General features: G+C 38.7%; 1 protein-coding gene across 4 annotated transcripts in view; it reads right to left on the bottom strand.

Annotated features, from left to right (window-relative positions):
- LOC107551161 (liprin-alpha-3-like) overlaps nt 1–14,257 on the bottom strand; it is a 41,794-nt gene that overhangs the window by 23,001 nt on the left and 4,536 nt on the right. For all 4 annotated transcript variants that reach the window (XR_001604737.1, XM_016232673.1, XM_016232674.1 and 1 more), the window contains exons 3-8: nt 8,695–8,796; nt 6,746–6,910; nt 5,514–5,588; nt 5,358–5,417; nt 5,151–5,279; nt 699–791 (exon numbers count right to left, since the gene is read on the bottom strand). Coding sequence is in view for 3 of the 4 variants with exons in the window: in XM_016232673.1 (XP_016088159.1) it covers nt 699–791; nt 5,151–5,279; nt 5,358–5,417; nt 5,514–5,588; nt 6,746–6,910; nt 8,695–8,796 (624 nt within the window). In the remaining variant the exon portion in view is untranslated. The remainder of the gene's footprint in view (nt 1–698; nt 792–5,150; nt 5,280–5,357; nt 5,418–5,513; nt 5,589–6,745; nt 6,911–8,694; nt 8,797–14,257) is intronic.

Genomic DNA, 14,257 nt, shown 5'->3' with positions numbered 1-14,257 from the left:
AATCAGACCATTCGGTAACATTATTAGTCTGGCGTCTGTCTAGAGTTTACCGTAACTGTTTACTTCAAATGGAGTTGACTACAAACAGTTAGTGTGACGCGAAACCAAAAGAGCTGTATCGAATATTACATAATTGCTATGAGGGAGGAAGACGAGATGATGAAAGACGAGCGTAGCGAAAAGAACGAAAGGCAACGCATCTTGGGAAATGAGGAAAAAACACCTTCACTCGCCATTATCGAGACTGTACTTTATGAGTGGAAGCAGATTATAAGCAAAAATCTGCTCAAGGCATCCAACGTAAATAGGACACCAAGCCAGCATGGTAGCTAGCGGCAATTCCGGAAAAGTAGCAAGTCGGTGACATGAAACGGGCGCCACTGCCGAGTTGGCAAGTCTTTGTGTTACCGCTGAAGAATACAGCGTGCTTCTATTATACAGAAAATTAGACTTCTTCCATGAGGAATGTCAGATAGACAGCTGATTATTTTGTTGGCAGTTTGATTGATCTCGCTCTAGCTGACAGGCACACCCATCAACAACTAGAGCACTTTACCGGCAATTAATCACTGCATCGTGGCAGGAAACCCTTCTAAATGGGAAGGGAGGCGGGATGACAGCAAAACCATGGTTGCGTGACATAGGTCTCTTGATTTTGTTTTGAAGCGCTCTCGATGAGAACTTAACCTCTGACCCACCTCTTTCACGTCCCTCTGAAGCTTCTGATTGGCTTCCTCAGATTTAGCTAATTCCCTCCTGGCGGTAGTGAGCTGCTCCTCAATCTCTCCAACCTGCGCATGGGAGACAAGGCTCAGACGTTAACATGTGTGCACGAATGCATGCAAACACAAAAACGAGCCAATGAAACTTGGATGTGTTCCAGTAGCCGTTTCTCCCTCTGTCTTTTCTTTCTTCTTTTTTTTTGCAATTGGGGATGCTGCGTACATCCACCAGAGGGCAGCCGAATGTGACACAGTCTTTCGCTCAGCATCTCCTCTCATTCTGTATCTCTATGGCAACCATAGGAATGCCAGGCTAACTGGAACCTTCTCATCCAAAATGTGTCAGTGCTTTGAGTGTGTCATACTGTAGGTCTTCTCCCACCCCGTCTGTCCCGTATTTCCTTCCTGTGTCTGTGAAAATTATATATGTATCACACACACACTTATAAGCTCTGTTTCAAAACCCAACTTGCTTCTAAGGCAGTATCCTAACCATCATGAAACCTCATAAGTCACTGATTTGGACACTCCATACAGGCAGGAGCTCTGCGGTTAGCATGTCATAACATGCATGCGCTACCATTCAAATATTTAGTGTCAATAATTTTTTTAAAGAAATGTATATTTTATTCAGCAAGGTCTCAATTGACAAAAATGGTTCTACTTCAGAATAGGGAACACATATTCACTATTAAAGGGATAGTTCACCCAAAAATGAAAATTCTGCAATTTATTACTCAGTTATTAAGTTGTTTTCTTTGCACACAAAAAGTATTCTCGTAGCTTTCATAAAATTGCGGTTGAACCACTGATGTCACATGGACTATTTTACCGATGTCCTTACTACGTTTCATGAGTTCGCACTTACATATAATCGGATTTAGCAAATAGTAAGCATATTTGGCGTGCTGTCTTTAAGGAGGGCTCCAAGCTCGGAATATAGCCCGAACCCAGAGGACCCCCCCCCCCTTCCCTAGTATGGGATGAGAATAGTTTAAAGGGGTCCTATTATGCTTTTTCACTTTTTTATTTTAGTCAGTGTGTAGTGTGTATGTTTGGGCATTAAAAAGATCTAGAAAGTTACAACAGCGTTTGGTTTCCGGGCTTTGTGATATCACAAAGCGGCTCATTGGAATATCATTACAAATAATTCCCGCCTACAGAAATTCTAATGGTTGGGGGGTGGGGAGGGGCGAGGTCGTGGTTAGAATGCTTGGTTGAGTGAGCGCATGAGACGAGATGATGAAGAAGAAGTGCTGCTGCAGAGTTAGTGCATCAGAGAAAACCAAGAAGAAGAGCTGCTGTGCTGTAGCGTAAAATTTTTGGCATGTCTAGAACAGCGGTTCTCAATTCCAGTCCTCGCGTACCCCCGCTCTGCACATTTTGTATGTTTCTCTTATTGCTTCATACGTTTGTTATATTTGACTGTAAGTGCCCTGCGAAGTGGACATTACCGGATATTCCTCCATGATTCCAGTTTGAAGGGAGCGTACATGTTCCATACAAAGGCATTTAAGTGTGCGAGACGTGAATTTAAATTGTATTTATTTACAGAGGTATATTATGTCCCACTTCACGCTTCTCTAGAAAGTTTAGTTTGTGTGTGAAGACGCTGCAGGCAGCGGCGCAGAGCAAATCTGTAAATGAATATTCCGAAGTGAAGTAAACTTCAACGGATTTCCCCTGCTCAGGGAGTATGGAGCAATGGACACTGTGTAAGGGACCATGTCAATTGGAACACAATTCATGCACGGAGCTCACTTCTAACGAGATGATCTGAATCAGGTGTGTTAACAAAGAGAGACGTGCAAAACATGCAGAGTGGGGGTACGCGAGGACTGTAATTGAGAACCGCTGGTCTAGAACAATTCTCACAAGTAGGGTCAGAAAGCTCTCAGATTTCATCAAAAATATCTTAATTTGTGTTCTGAAGATGAACGAAGGTCTTACGGGTTTGGAACGACATGAGGGTGAGTAATTAATGACAGAATTTTAATTTTTGGCTGAACTAACCCTTTAATTAAGCTGCCAATTTGCTGCTTATTAATAGTTAGTAAGGTAGCTTTTAAGTTCAGGTATTTTAAGTTCAGTTTTACGCCCCCACGTGATGCCATCCGATGTAGTTCGTCTTCGTTATGGTACCATAAACAGTTTTGGTTGTTTCATTTTTAATTTTATGAAAGCTTCAAGTGCAGTTAATTATTTGTCATGCAATACATGCAAACAGACGACGACGGATACAAATTCTCCAGGAAGGCATTGGGGTGGGGGAGGGTTTGCTCTGTCATTGGACAGAGGTGAGTTGGCTGTGTGTGTATATACATATCATACTAATTAAGTTGATCAACTAGACAAGCTTCACCTATGCTGCACTGGTTGATTATCTGATAGTGCTCCTCCTGAAACTTGTTAATAAAACATCATTTCTGGGTTGGGGAAAGTTTCAGTTGCATTGCTGTCAATGGAGGGTCAGAAAGCTCTCAGATTTCATCAAAAATATCTTAATTTGTGTTCTGAAGATGAACGAAGGTCTTACGGGTTTGGAACGACATGAGGGTGAGTAATTAATGACAGAATTTAAATTTTTGGCTGAACTAACCCTTTAATTAAGCTGCCAATTTGCTGCTTATTAATAGTTAGTAAGGTAGCTTTTAAGTTCAGGTATTTTAAGTTCAGTTTTACGCCCCCACATGATGCCATCCGATGTAGTTCGTCTTCGTTATGGTACCATAAACAGTTTTGGTTGTTTCATTTTTAATTTTATGAAAGCTTCAAGTGCAGTTAATTATTTGTCATGCAATACATGCAAACAGACGACGACGGATACAAATTCTCCAGGAACAGGCCTCCTCTGCCCTTTCATTCGACAACATTTCATTCATGCCCCCACGACAATCTTGGAGGTACTGGATGAGAGTACAAAGTAACAAATGGTGGGAGAGAACTGTTTTAATGGAATTTGATGACGCAGAATGGAAAGAAAACTTTTGTGTGTCTCGGAGAGCATTTGTAAGAGCCATACTCTTTTGTTTGCCATCAAACAGTTGACCACTGCTGTGTGTATCCTGTCGCAAAATGCAGCAAAAAGCCCTACACGATGTTAATAGTGTGATTAAGGTGTGTACTTGTCTATACTGCACTTTGATAATGCGACTAAAATAGGAATACTCCACACTTCTTAATTCAATTTGTGTTTACTTCAAGTATGACTTTAGCTGGATTAAGGTAATCAAAAACCTGTTTACATGGTAGAGTATTGTCTTAATCATGTTAATATCGGAGTATTGGTGTCCATGTAAACATACTGAATGATTTCTGAAAGACAACATGACACTGAAAATTCAGCTTTGCATCACAGAAATTACTTTGAAAATATATTAAAGTAGAAAACACTATTTAAAATAACTATTATTTTAGTCATATTTCAGAATGTTACTGTTGTTACAGTATTTTTTATTTATTTATTTTATTTTATTTTTGTGTGAGTGTGTGTGTGTGTGTGTGTAATTTTTTTTAAAAATGCAGTCATGGTGAGCATAAAAGACTTCTATCAAAACCATTAAAAACATCGACCCCAAACTATTGAACAGTAGTGTATATAGGCAAAATAGCTAAACTCTGGACTTTATTTTGTGTTTTGGTTCTGTTTGTGCTGTTTTGTGTTTATTTTATTATTAAAGTTTTGTTTAAATGTTCGCTGGTTCCCGCCTCCTTCTTCCTGACCTACGAACGGTGTTACATTGGTGACGAAACACGGGAGGAAGGAGGGACACGCTGTCAGAGAGCCCTCGCTGCTGAGGGGGATCGCGGTGCTGAGGAAATCGGGCAGCAGGAACAAGCGGAGAGACCGCCGGTGGCTGCCCGAGGCGGTGGTGCTGGAACGATGGAAGACGAGGTGGGACAGAGAACTCGCTGCCGCGTTCCTGGTTCAAGGAGGGGTGGCTGCCGTCCAAGAGGGAGCGAAGGAGTCGGCCCCGTTCGCCAGGAGGCCGGAGTCTGCTGGAGATGCGGGGACCCGGGTCATTTTCTGGACCGGTGTCCAATGAAGGAGGCAGGAACCGGCGAACGTTCAAAGAAAACTTTAATAATAAAATAAACTGGTCCTCTCTCGTCTTTCACTGTCGTAACTCCTCCTTTTATCCTTCCGGAGCTCCTCCGTGGGACTCGAGACCGGTGAGTGGTGCAGGTGTCGCTCATTATCAATTACTCCACCGGCCTCGCTCCGTTCCCACTCGTCACACAAGGGTTTTCAGTATTCCTAGAAACTTCCAGACCAGTATGTTGGGGAAGGCTGGACACCCCTGCATTATGGTTTTGCATTCTCTCTTTGGCTAGAATTTGGCTTCCTTTTGAATCAACTTGCCTTGTTGAGAGTATGCCTACGATTCCTTAAAATGCCCGCTCTATAGGCAGCAGTGCAACACTCACCTGTCTGCACATGAGTGCCAGTCTTTCTTTTAACTGTGAAAGCTCTGCTCTCTGTCTCTCTATCTCTCCCTCTCTCTGTCTGTCAATCTCGCCATCATCCAAGATGGAGGAGGGGCCATTCGGGAGCCGCTGTGGGAAAAACAGAGGAACATGAGAAAAAAAAAGATTCAAAAGATTCAAATCAATATCCAAATAGTTCTGACTCACCTCCTTTCCATTGTCCAAACCCCGCTCTCTCCTTTTAATCTGATCCCGTAAAGACAGAACCTAAGTATAGCGAACAAATCTAAGCATGCAAGGCCAGCGTGCCACATACAGAGAGAAAAGGAGGTACAAAATATATTGCAAAAGTATGATGTTCACCTCATTTGTGGATGTTTCCAGCTCTTCCTCTAGAACAGCAACTCTCTCTAAAGCCACACGCAATCTCTCACGCACCTGAGGGAGAGAAGAACAATAGACAATGAATTAACAGGGAGAACCTGTCCAAAAAAATTCTCACCTCTATGAAGAGACAAAAGTAATTCTGTAGATGTCTGACTGTTTAAACACTGCTTTGAAAACTTCGTAATGAACTCAAAAAGTGCAATATGAGAAGGTTCCCAGCTTCAATGATAGCTGTGCCTTAAAGTGCCCCTATTATGGATTTTTGAAAATTACCTTTCATGCAGTGTGCAACAGGGATCTAAGTGAATGAAAACATCCTGCAAAGTTTTAAATCTGAAAGTGCACCGTGTATAAAGTTATTGTCTCTCAAAAGAAAGAGTCGACTCTGAATCATTGAAATGAGTCGTTTTTAAAACGAATCCAAAGCCGTTTCATGTTGACGTCAACATGAAACATTTGCATATTGTCCGCCCACTTGTTGGTCTTTTCAGGTTGGTCTGAATGAAAATGCAAATTCATTCTTTGCCACTAGATGCCGCTTTTGGAGGTAAAATAGCGGTTTCCCCGGTAACGCTGTACACAAAGCAGCACAACTCACAAACACTGCGTTATCAGGCATTACAGGCTCATGATGAAATTAAAATTAGACCAATCGGACCAATCACCGCAGATAAGCGTCAGACAAAGGAGGGGTTTGGAAAAAAGAATCGTTAAAGGAATTGTTTGGGAGTCGTTGAGCAAATAAGGTAAAAATAAAGGCATATTATAAGACAATGAAAGTGTTTTTTGACCTTGTATGCATGTCAGCCTATTGTTGGGGACTCCCAAAACCAAAATATGAACCTTTCATTACCCATAATAGGGGCACTTTAAAACAGAATTAATAGGTTATGTTTTTCGGGTCTTGAAGGAACCAAATTAAACTACTTTTGCATCAGTGAAATAATGGCTTAGATTTTGTTATTTCCCTTCACACAAAGCTATTGTATAGCTTTAGAAGACTTCAAATACAGTACATGAGTCATATGGGCTACTTTTGTGGTGCTTTTTGTCATTTTTGGAGCTTTAGGCCACTGTTTTCATTATGAGCAGCACAACACAATGAAAACAGAAATCAAACAACAGCAGTGTTCGTAAAACTTCAGATATTTAGATTTATCATCATGCTGACAGTGTAGGACAGGAGAGAGTGGGGAAGGGCTGCTGACCTTTTCGTCCAGGGCTTTATGGTGTTCGAACAGGGACTTGAGGGCCTTGAGCACCTCCACCTCACTGGAGACTCCAGCAGGAGACTGAGCCTGCCTCTTCACCACAGTCATCCTCAGAGAGCGCTCGTGACGAGACACCAGACACTCCAGATGCTCCAGCAGGAGCTAGATGGCACAGGAAAGAAATAGAGAAAGTAAGAATGTAAATAGTGAGACAGGAGCTAGTTTTTACCCTTTTTTTACTCTAGTGAACATTTCCCAGAGTAGCATTGACTCCCAGAGAACAGTCTTAGGAGCAGTGTTGGGGGTAACGCATTACAAGTAACGCGAGTTACATAATCAAATTACTTTTTTAAGTAACTAGTAAAGTAACACATTACTTTTTAGTTTAGAAGGAAATATCCGAGTTACTTTTTCAAATAAGTAACACCAGTTACTTTGTTTCCCATGTCTTGACTGACAGCTCTCGTGTTGCCATGTTGAGAGAAATCCGGAGAAAGTGCAGAAGCCTTTCATACAGTGTTTGCTGTGTGAACATGATGTTACTGTAGCTCTAGACTAAACATTAACATGTATTTACTCCTCTCACCTGCAGAAAAAACATATTCAGTGCTCCTCAAAATGAGTAAAAACATATACAAACCTGCAATAATTAAATATGTTAAATAAGACAAATATCATTTATGACATTACAAGTAACGCGAGTTACATAATCAAATTACTAGTAAAGTAACACATTACTTTTTAGTTTAGAAGGAAATATCCGAGTTACTTTTTCAAATAAGTAACACCAGTTACTTTGTTTCCCATGTCTTGACTGACAGCTCTCGTGTTGCCATGTTGAGAGAAATCCGGAGAAAGTGCAGAAGCCTTTCATACAGTGTTTGCTGTGTGAACATGATGTTACTGTAGCTCTAGACTAAACATTAACATGTATTTACTCCTCTCACCTGCAGAAAAAACATATTCAGTGCTCCTCAAAATGAGTAAAAACATATACAAACCTGCAATAATTAAATATGTTAAATAAGACAAATATCATTTATGTATTTAATCCCATTTTATTAACTAGAGTCTTTGATACTGACCTTCAATGATCCAATTCAACCATACTAAGCAAAAATGACACATTTGTGTTTCATTTTTGTTATTGCTGAATAGTCTTGAACTTTCTTCTTCTGCGTCATATTCTTCATGCAATTTGTTTGAGCTGCGCCCTCTACTGTACAGACATGAATTTACATTTCCTTCAGCCTGAGGTGTATTTCACTTTTTTTGTGAAAGGGCTTTTACATTTGTAAAAGAAGACATTTTTTATATTAAAAACAAAAAAGCAACAAACTGCCCAGATTTAAAAACTAACTCGAAAAAACATAACACATTACTTTCCATAATAAGTAGCTAAGTAATGTAATTAGTTACTTTTTTAGGGAGTAACGCAATATTGTAATGCATTACTTTTAAAAGTAACTTTCCCCAACACTGCTTAGGAGAGTCTTATTATTATTATTTTAAAAAAGTCTCAAACATTAAACAGGCTACAAAAAAACGGAATATTTCCACCATTATTCCAAGGAAAAATTGTCAGTTCACTGGACACAAGTTGACCTTGCTACCACAATAGTAATATAAAAGTAAACTGGAATGAAACAAAGAAAATTACAATTTTAAATTTTATGCATTTAAGGGTTAGTAACTAGCTACAGAAAACATCCATTTATGTCACTGGACTTCTGACTCTAGTTACTGAGATAAAGCCCTTGTGAAAACTAGTCTATATACAGTATATGGTAATGGATATGGTATGGAGTGGGATATCGCACCCCAGCCAAAACATTTTTAATTAAAAACAAACACCCAAAACACAAAACCACAAACTCAGGCAGGGGATATAAAGAGGATGTGATGTCTGTTTCACACACACAGATTATGGTTATGGAGTTACTGACCCGTGTATTGTTCCTCTCCGCCTTGAGCTCAGCAATCTCCTCTTCTCTCTCCAGCAGCTGCTCCCGACAGACATTCAGCTCTTTGGTCAACACTGCAAACTCCTGGTCACACACACACATAACATAAAATAAGCTCTGTTCTGATCTTTACAGGCTCCTAACAATCAACACAAATAAGCCAATGAGTGTGTATCCAGTGCAGTGGTCAGCCTGAAATATATTTACGGATCACTCAAACCACACACACATAACACAGAAATAAACACATACACCACATACATGTGTCCACCGTGTAGTCTGGGCTTCAGACAGCCTGCCTACGAACCACCCACAGACTCACTGACCGTCTGAGACACAGTGCATACACACAACTGAAACACACACTTTCTCAATCTGGCAAGCTCTAATCTGATTGGCTGACTTCACACCATTTCACTAGGTGTAAGAGCCCACAGGGTTTATTATCAGTCTGTCTGAAAAGTTGTGTTTGCAGGCTGATACAAGAAGATTAGCTGCTTTGAAGATGAAATAATCACTAGATTTGCCTAGGATTGATAGGTTAGTGATATCAAAACTTTGAAAGATACTACAATATATGTTTACCAGGGCTGAATTTTGTTGATTGAAATTAAGCTAATATATATGTATATATATATATATTATTGCTGTCAAACGATTAATCGCAATTAATCGCATAAAAAATAAAAGTTTTTGTTTGAATAATATGTGTGTTCTGTGTATATTTAATAATGTGTGTTCTGTGTATATTTATTATGCATATATAAATACAAACAAATGCATGTATATGTTTAAAAAATCTTGTTTATATATTTAATATATTTATTTATAATATAAATTATATGAATATAAATATAGACATGTAAATACAAAATATATACTGTATGTGTATTTATATATACATAATCAATATACACAGAACACACACATATAATATTCAAACAAAAACTTTTATTTTGTACGCAATTAATCGCGATTAAGTACTCACCCTCACATCGTTCCAATCCACTAAGACCTTCAATTCATCACCCAGAACAGAAGAAATCGTTGAATATTAATGAGTCATTATTTTTGTTTTCTTTGCACACAAAAAGTATTCTTGTAGCTTCATAAAATTAAGGTTGAACCACTGATGTCACAAGGGCTATTTTAGCGATGTCTTTACTTCCTTTCTTGGCCTTGAACGTATCAGTTGCGTTGCTGTCTATGCAGGGTCAGAAAGCTCTCGGATTTCATCGAAAATATCTTCAATTGTGTTCTGACGAAGATGAACGAAGGTCTTACAGGTTTGGAACGACATGAGGGTGAGTAATTAACGACATAATTTTTATTTTTGGGTGAACTATTCCTTTAACCACACAACAATGAAACCATAAGAATAATAGAAGAGCATAACATATTCAGAAAATCTACTGCAATTACAAAAACGTCCGATGACACCAACTTAACACAAGGTGAGGATAATGGTCAATGTGTGTCTGTGTGAGGGATGCACAGTATACAGTAATAAAAAGTACAATAAAAAAGTACAATTGAAAACAAAAAGGTACTGCGGTACGATACCATCATTTGGTCATTTTGTTACCTGACCAAGAGGACAACATGCTGCAATTCAGCACAGTTCAACAGTTTGGGCAGTGAGATATGAATGGGAGTGAGATGTGTGAACATCTCATGGAATAACGTGTGAGATTTTAAAATCACTTGTTGAAAGCATGTTACATTTTTCCCCTGAATAACATACAGAATCAACATTTTCCGTTGTATAGAATCACAAAATGAATCATGTTTAATAATTTAACACATCAACACTCCCAGTATATGAATTAAAAATGTTTGAAAACAAGCAGCATTCTCATCATTCAGGGCCAAAAAGGTTGATAACCACTGGTTTAAATTAAATTTCTTAAACATCTATAAATCTAATTTATTAGTATAAACCAAATCCAGACAGGATGCTCAAGAAACGTAGGCATTCACACTCTTTGTATAGAGAATTTAATGATCATCAAAAGTTAAAATGTATTTCTGTACACGTCAATATGACCAGCAGACGACAGCAGACGAAAAATCTTTGCTACAAATGTGTAGAGAAAGATTTCTCAATAATTGCAGTTTGTTTGCACTTCCCATGTGTTTTGTTGTTGTTATAACCTACAGTATATGTGTGAGCCTCTCTTTACCTCTGATACCTGAGTACCTTTGATATGTGCATACATTTTGCAAACAAACTGCAGGGCCCAACTGAATGTTAAAAAACATGAGATTCTGCAAATTACTGATATTATTACTGATATATATATATATATATATATATATATATATATATATATATTTTTATTTATTATCTTAATTATTGACAGCCCAGCATCATTTCAGCAGTAATCTGAGGCCAGTATCGTAAAAGCCCAAATGTTGGTATCGTGTTTGTGCGCGTGTGAGACTGAATCAGTTTGTTACTTTTATTGCTTCTGTGTGAACAGATGACAAAGTCCACATTCTGAACACTCCAATGAGCAACTCTCGGGTGTAAGGTCTTCATAGCACCATGTTGTGTAAGATGACATATGGCCTCACACGGCTGCCACTGCGAGCCTAAAGCCACACCATCTTTTTCCAGCCGCCTATATGTGATCGGGCACCTTCCTCAAGAATCACACACCACACACCTTCCCTGTCTTATACGCAGACAGAATCACCATATTGCATGTGCAATTATGTACTTTGTGTGTCCATTTACTTAAACGCACAGCAGATGTTGGCATTTTATTGAATATGTTTGCGAGATGATGTAAAGAAACACTAATAACTTAACCTAAAAGTGAATCAAATCCTGGATCAATCACTGATATATATATATATATATATACGTATATATATATATTATTATTAATTATCTTAATTATTGACAGCCCAGCATCATTTCAGCAGTAATCTGAGGCCAGTATCGTAAAAGCCCAAATGTTGGTATCGTGTTTGTGCGCGTGTGAGACTGAATCAGTTTGTTACTTTTATTGCTTCTGTGTGAACAGATGACAAAGTCCACATTCTGAACACTCCAATGAGCAACTCTCGGGTGTAAGGTCTTCATAGCACCATGTTGTGTAAGATGACATATGGCCTCACACGGCTGCCACTGCGAGCCTAAAGCCACACCATTTTTTCCAGCCGCCTATATGTGATCGGGCACCTTCCTCAAGAATCACACACCACACACCTTCCCTGTCTTATACGCAGACAGAATCACCATATTGCATGTGCAATTATGTACTTTGTGTGTCCATTTACTTAAACGCACAGCAGATGTTGGCATTTTATTGAATATGTTTGCGAGATGATGTAAAGAAACACTAATAACTTAACCTAAAAGTGAATCAAATCCTGGATCAATCAAGTCAGCGACTCGAATCCGAGCCAATCTTACTAAGCAATCACATTCCCTCCGCAATGCAAACCAAACCCCAATCAAAAGGCCTTTAACAAGCGAAGCACAATTCTCAACCAATCACGTTGCATGCACCTTCAGAGCTCAAATCAACCAATCATGTTTCCTTTCCTTCGTGATGAATGCGTTTGGTGGGTCACGTCTCCATCCTGTCTATATCTAACCGCCTCACTTTCTGCCAACAGGCAAAAATAGGGGAAAGAAGCTGGAGCAAAGGAGGAGGAGAGGAAAGGAGGAGAAGGAGGAGTGGTATAGTGGTACACAGATGGTAACTCAGTGGGCCCATAGGACTTTGGCATTCTGGAAATGTACCTTGCTGAGATTGGACTAGGATTATGTTTGGCACAAGTATGCCAAACACAATTGCGTGACAATGTCCTGCTGTATTTCTCGCTCTCATTCAAGCTCCTGCTACGGCTCCACTGACACAAAGGACCTCAACAATGGCTTTACGTCCTCTTTTCCAGCTTTTGTCTCTTTCTCAATTCGCTTTTCTCTCATGCACCCAAAGCTGATGGGATGCACCAACTGAACCCTGCTTAATGTATCACTGCTCTGAATACGTGTCTGCTTATTTCAGAGAGTGTTTGCATATATTTGTGTGTGTGAAAGAGGGAGAGATAGAGATATTGATTCTCCCTCTCTCTGTGTTGCTATGCCCCTTAAATATCCAGTCATTCTCCCAGAAAATGGGTCTCTCTGATACCTGTTATTTCAAGCCACACGTCGGTGGCAGTCTGTCCCAAAATGTTTCCAGTGATACAGTCACTGATATTTAATTGGCATACAAATATGGTGTTAGAAATGTATAAAAATTAATATGTTCACAAATACAGAAGCATGAACGTGTAACCTAATACACATGAACAAAACACCATTCATAAATATGCAAGTGCTTTGATAAATTGTTCAGTGTTTTTGCATTTAATAATTTATTGTTCAATCTGTATTTGCAAATTGTCAAACATTTGTGGGTCACCTCGGAAATTGTGACTTTTCTGACAGGTTTTGATTCACAAATTCTTTTGTTACAAAAATTATGTTCACAAAATTATTTTTGTTAACTGGTATTTTGTCTTATTTACCTGTAAAAATTATTTAAACATCTAGATAGATTTACTTGAAAAACTGCAAAAGATATTGTTTTCAAGGAATATATGTTAAATTACTCTCTTACACCATTAGGAAATTGTTTCTTGTTTCTACCAAAAAGATAACAAAATAATTGACATATTTTGTTCAATCTATGGTGAAAAGGGAAAAAAATGAAATACAAGCTAATAATATTGATATATTCTGTAAAACAAGACTGCTGATGAACAAAAGTTAAGTTCAACACTGTGACTCAAGTAGTATCCTGTTGTCTCTTTTCTGTACAATGTGCTTTTATGGAGAAGGAGTAATGTTACGCTGAAATGGTACAATTACACAGGAACACTCGGATGGCACTGCAAACAAATGTACCACCTGAAAATTCAAGGAAAAGACAACTAAATTTTAATGAAACCCACACATTATGCGAAGAGCTTTTTTTCTTCTCTCCACTAGGAACATTGTGGTCCAGAGAGTTTGGGATATTAGAAAGGACTCCTTATTTTTTACACACATAACATAACTTCAGGATTCACTTTACTTAAGAGAACATACACTACATACTGCAGAGAAAAGACTAAAATGTAGCGTCCCGACTTGTAAAACAGGTCACATAATCATAGATAAGCAGATAATCTCAAAAAGATATGTGGAACACCTTAAATTAGATCAGAGGAGACAAAACAGTTCAAGACCTGATGCAAAAAGGACCAGAAAAGCAAGTCTGGAAGATTAAGATTGGCTTAAATGTTAGCCAAATCAGACAAATATACATACAGACTGCCCAATGCAAACAAAGGACATGATACTAACAAGACAAGACAAGTGAATGAGAGAGAGAAATAAGGCAGTTCTGACTCTTTGAAATTCTTTTCATCTGTCTGTATGCAACATCACTTATACTTCACTGGCAGCTCATTCTCAGACATGGTTCATCTCAATGACCTGTTTTTCCAAGCAAACTATTCAGTCCAAGAAATTCTTAAAGGAGTCATATGATGCGATTTC

Source organism: Sinocyclocheilus grahami, unplaced genomic scaffold (genome assembly GCF_001515645.1).
Source record: "Sinocyclocheilus grahami isolate Dianchi unplaced genomic scaffold, SAMN03320097.WGS_v1.1 scaffold416.1, whole genome shotgun sequence".
Classification (NCBI taxonomy): Eukaryota; Metazoa; Chordata; class Actinopteri; order Cypriniformes; family Cyprinidae; genus Sinocyclocheilus; species Sinocyclocheilus grahami.
Note: the sequence above shows the minus strand (reverse complement) of the source record. Positions and strands in the feature narration are given on the sequence as shown.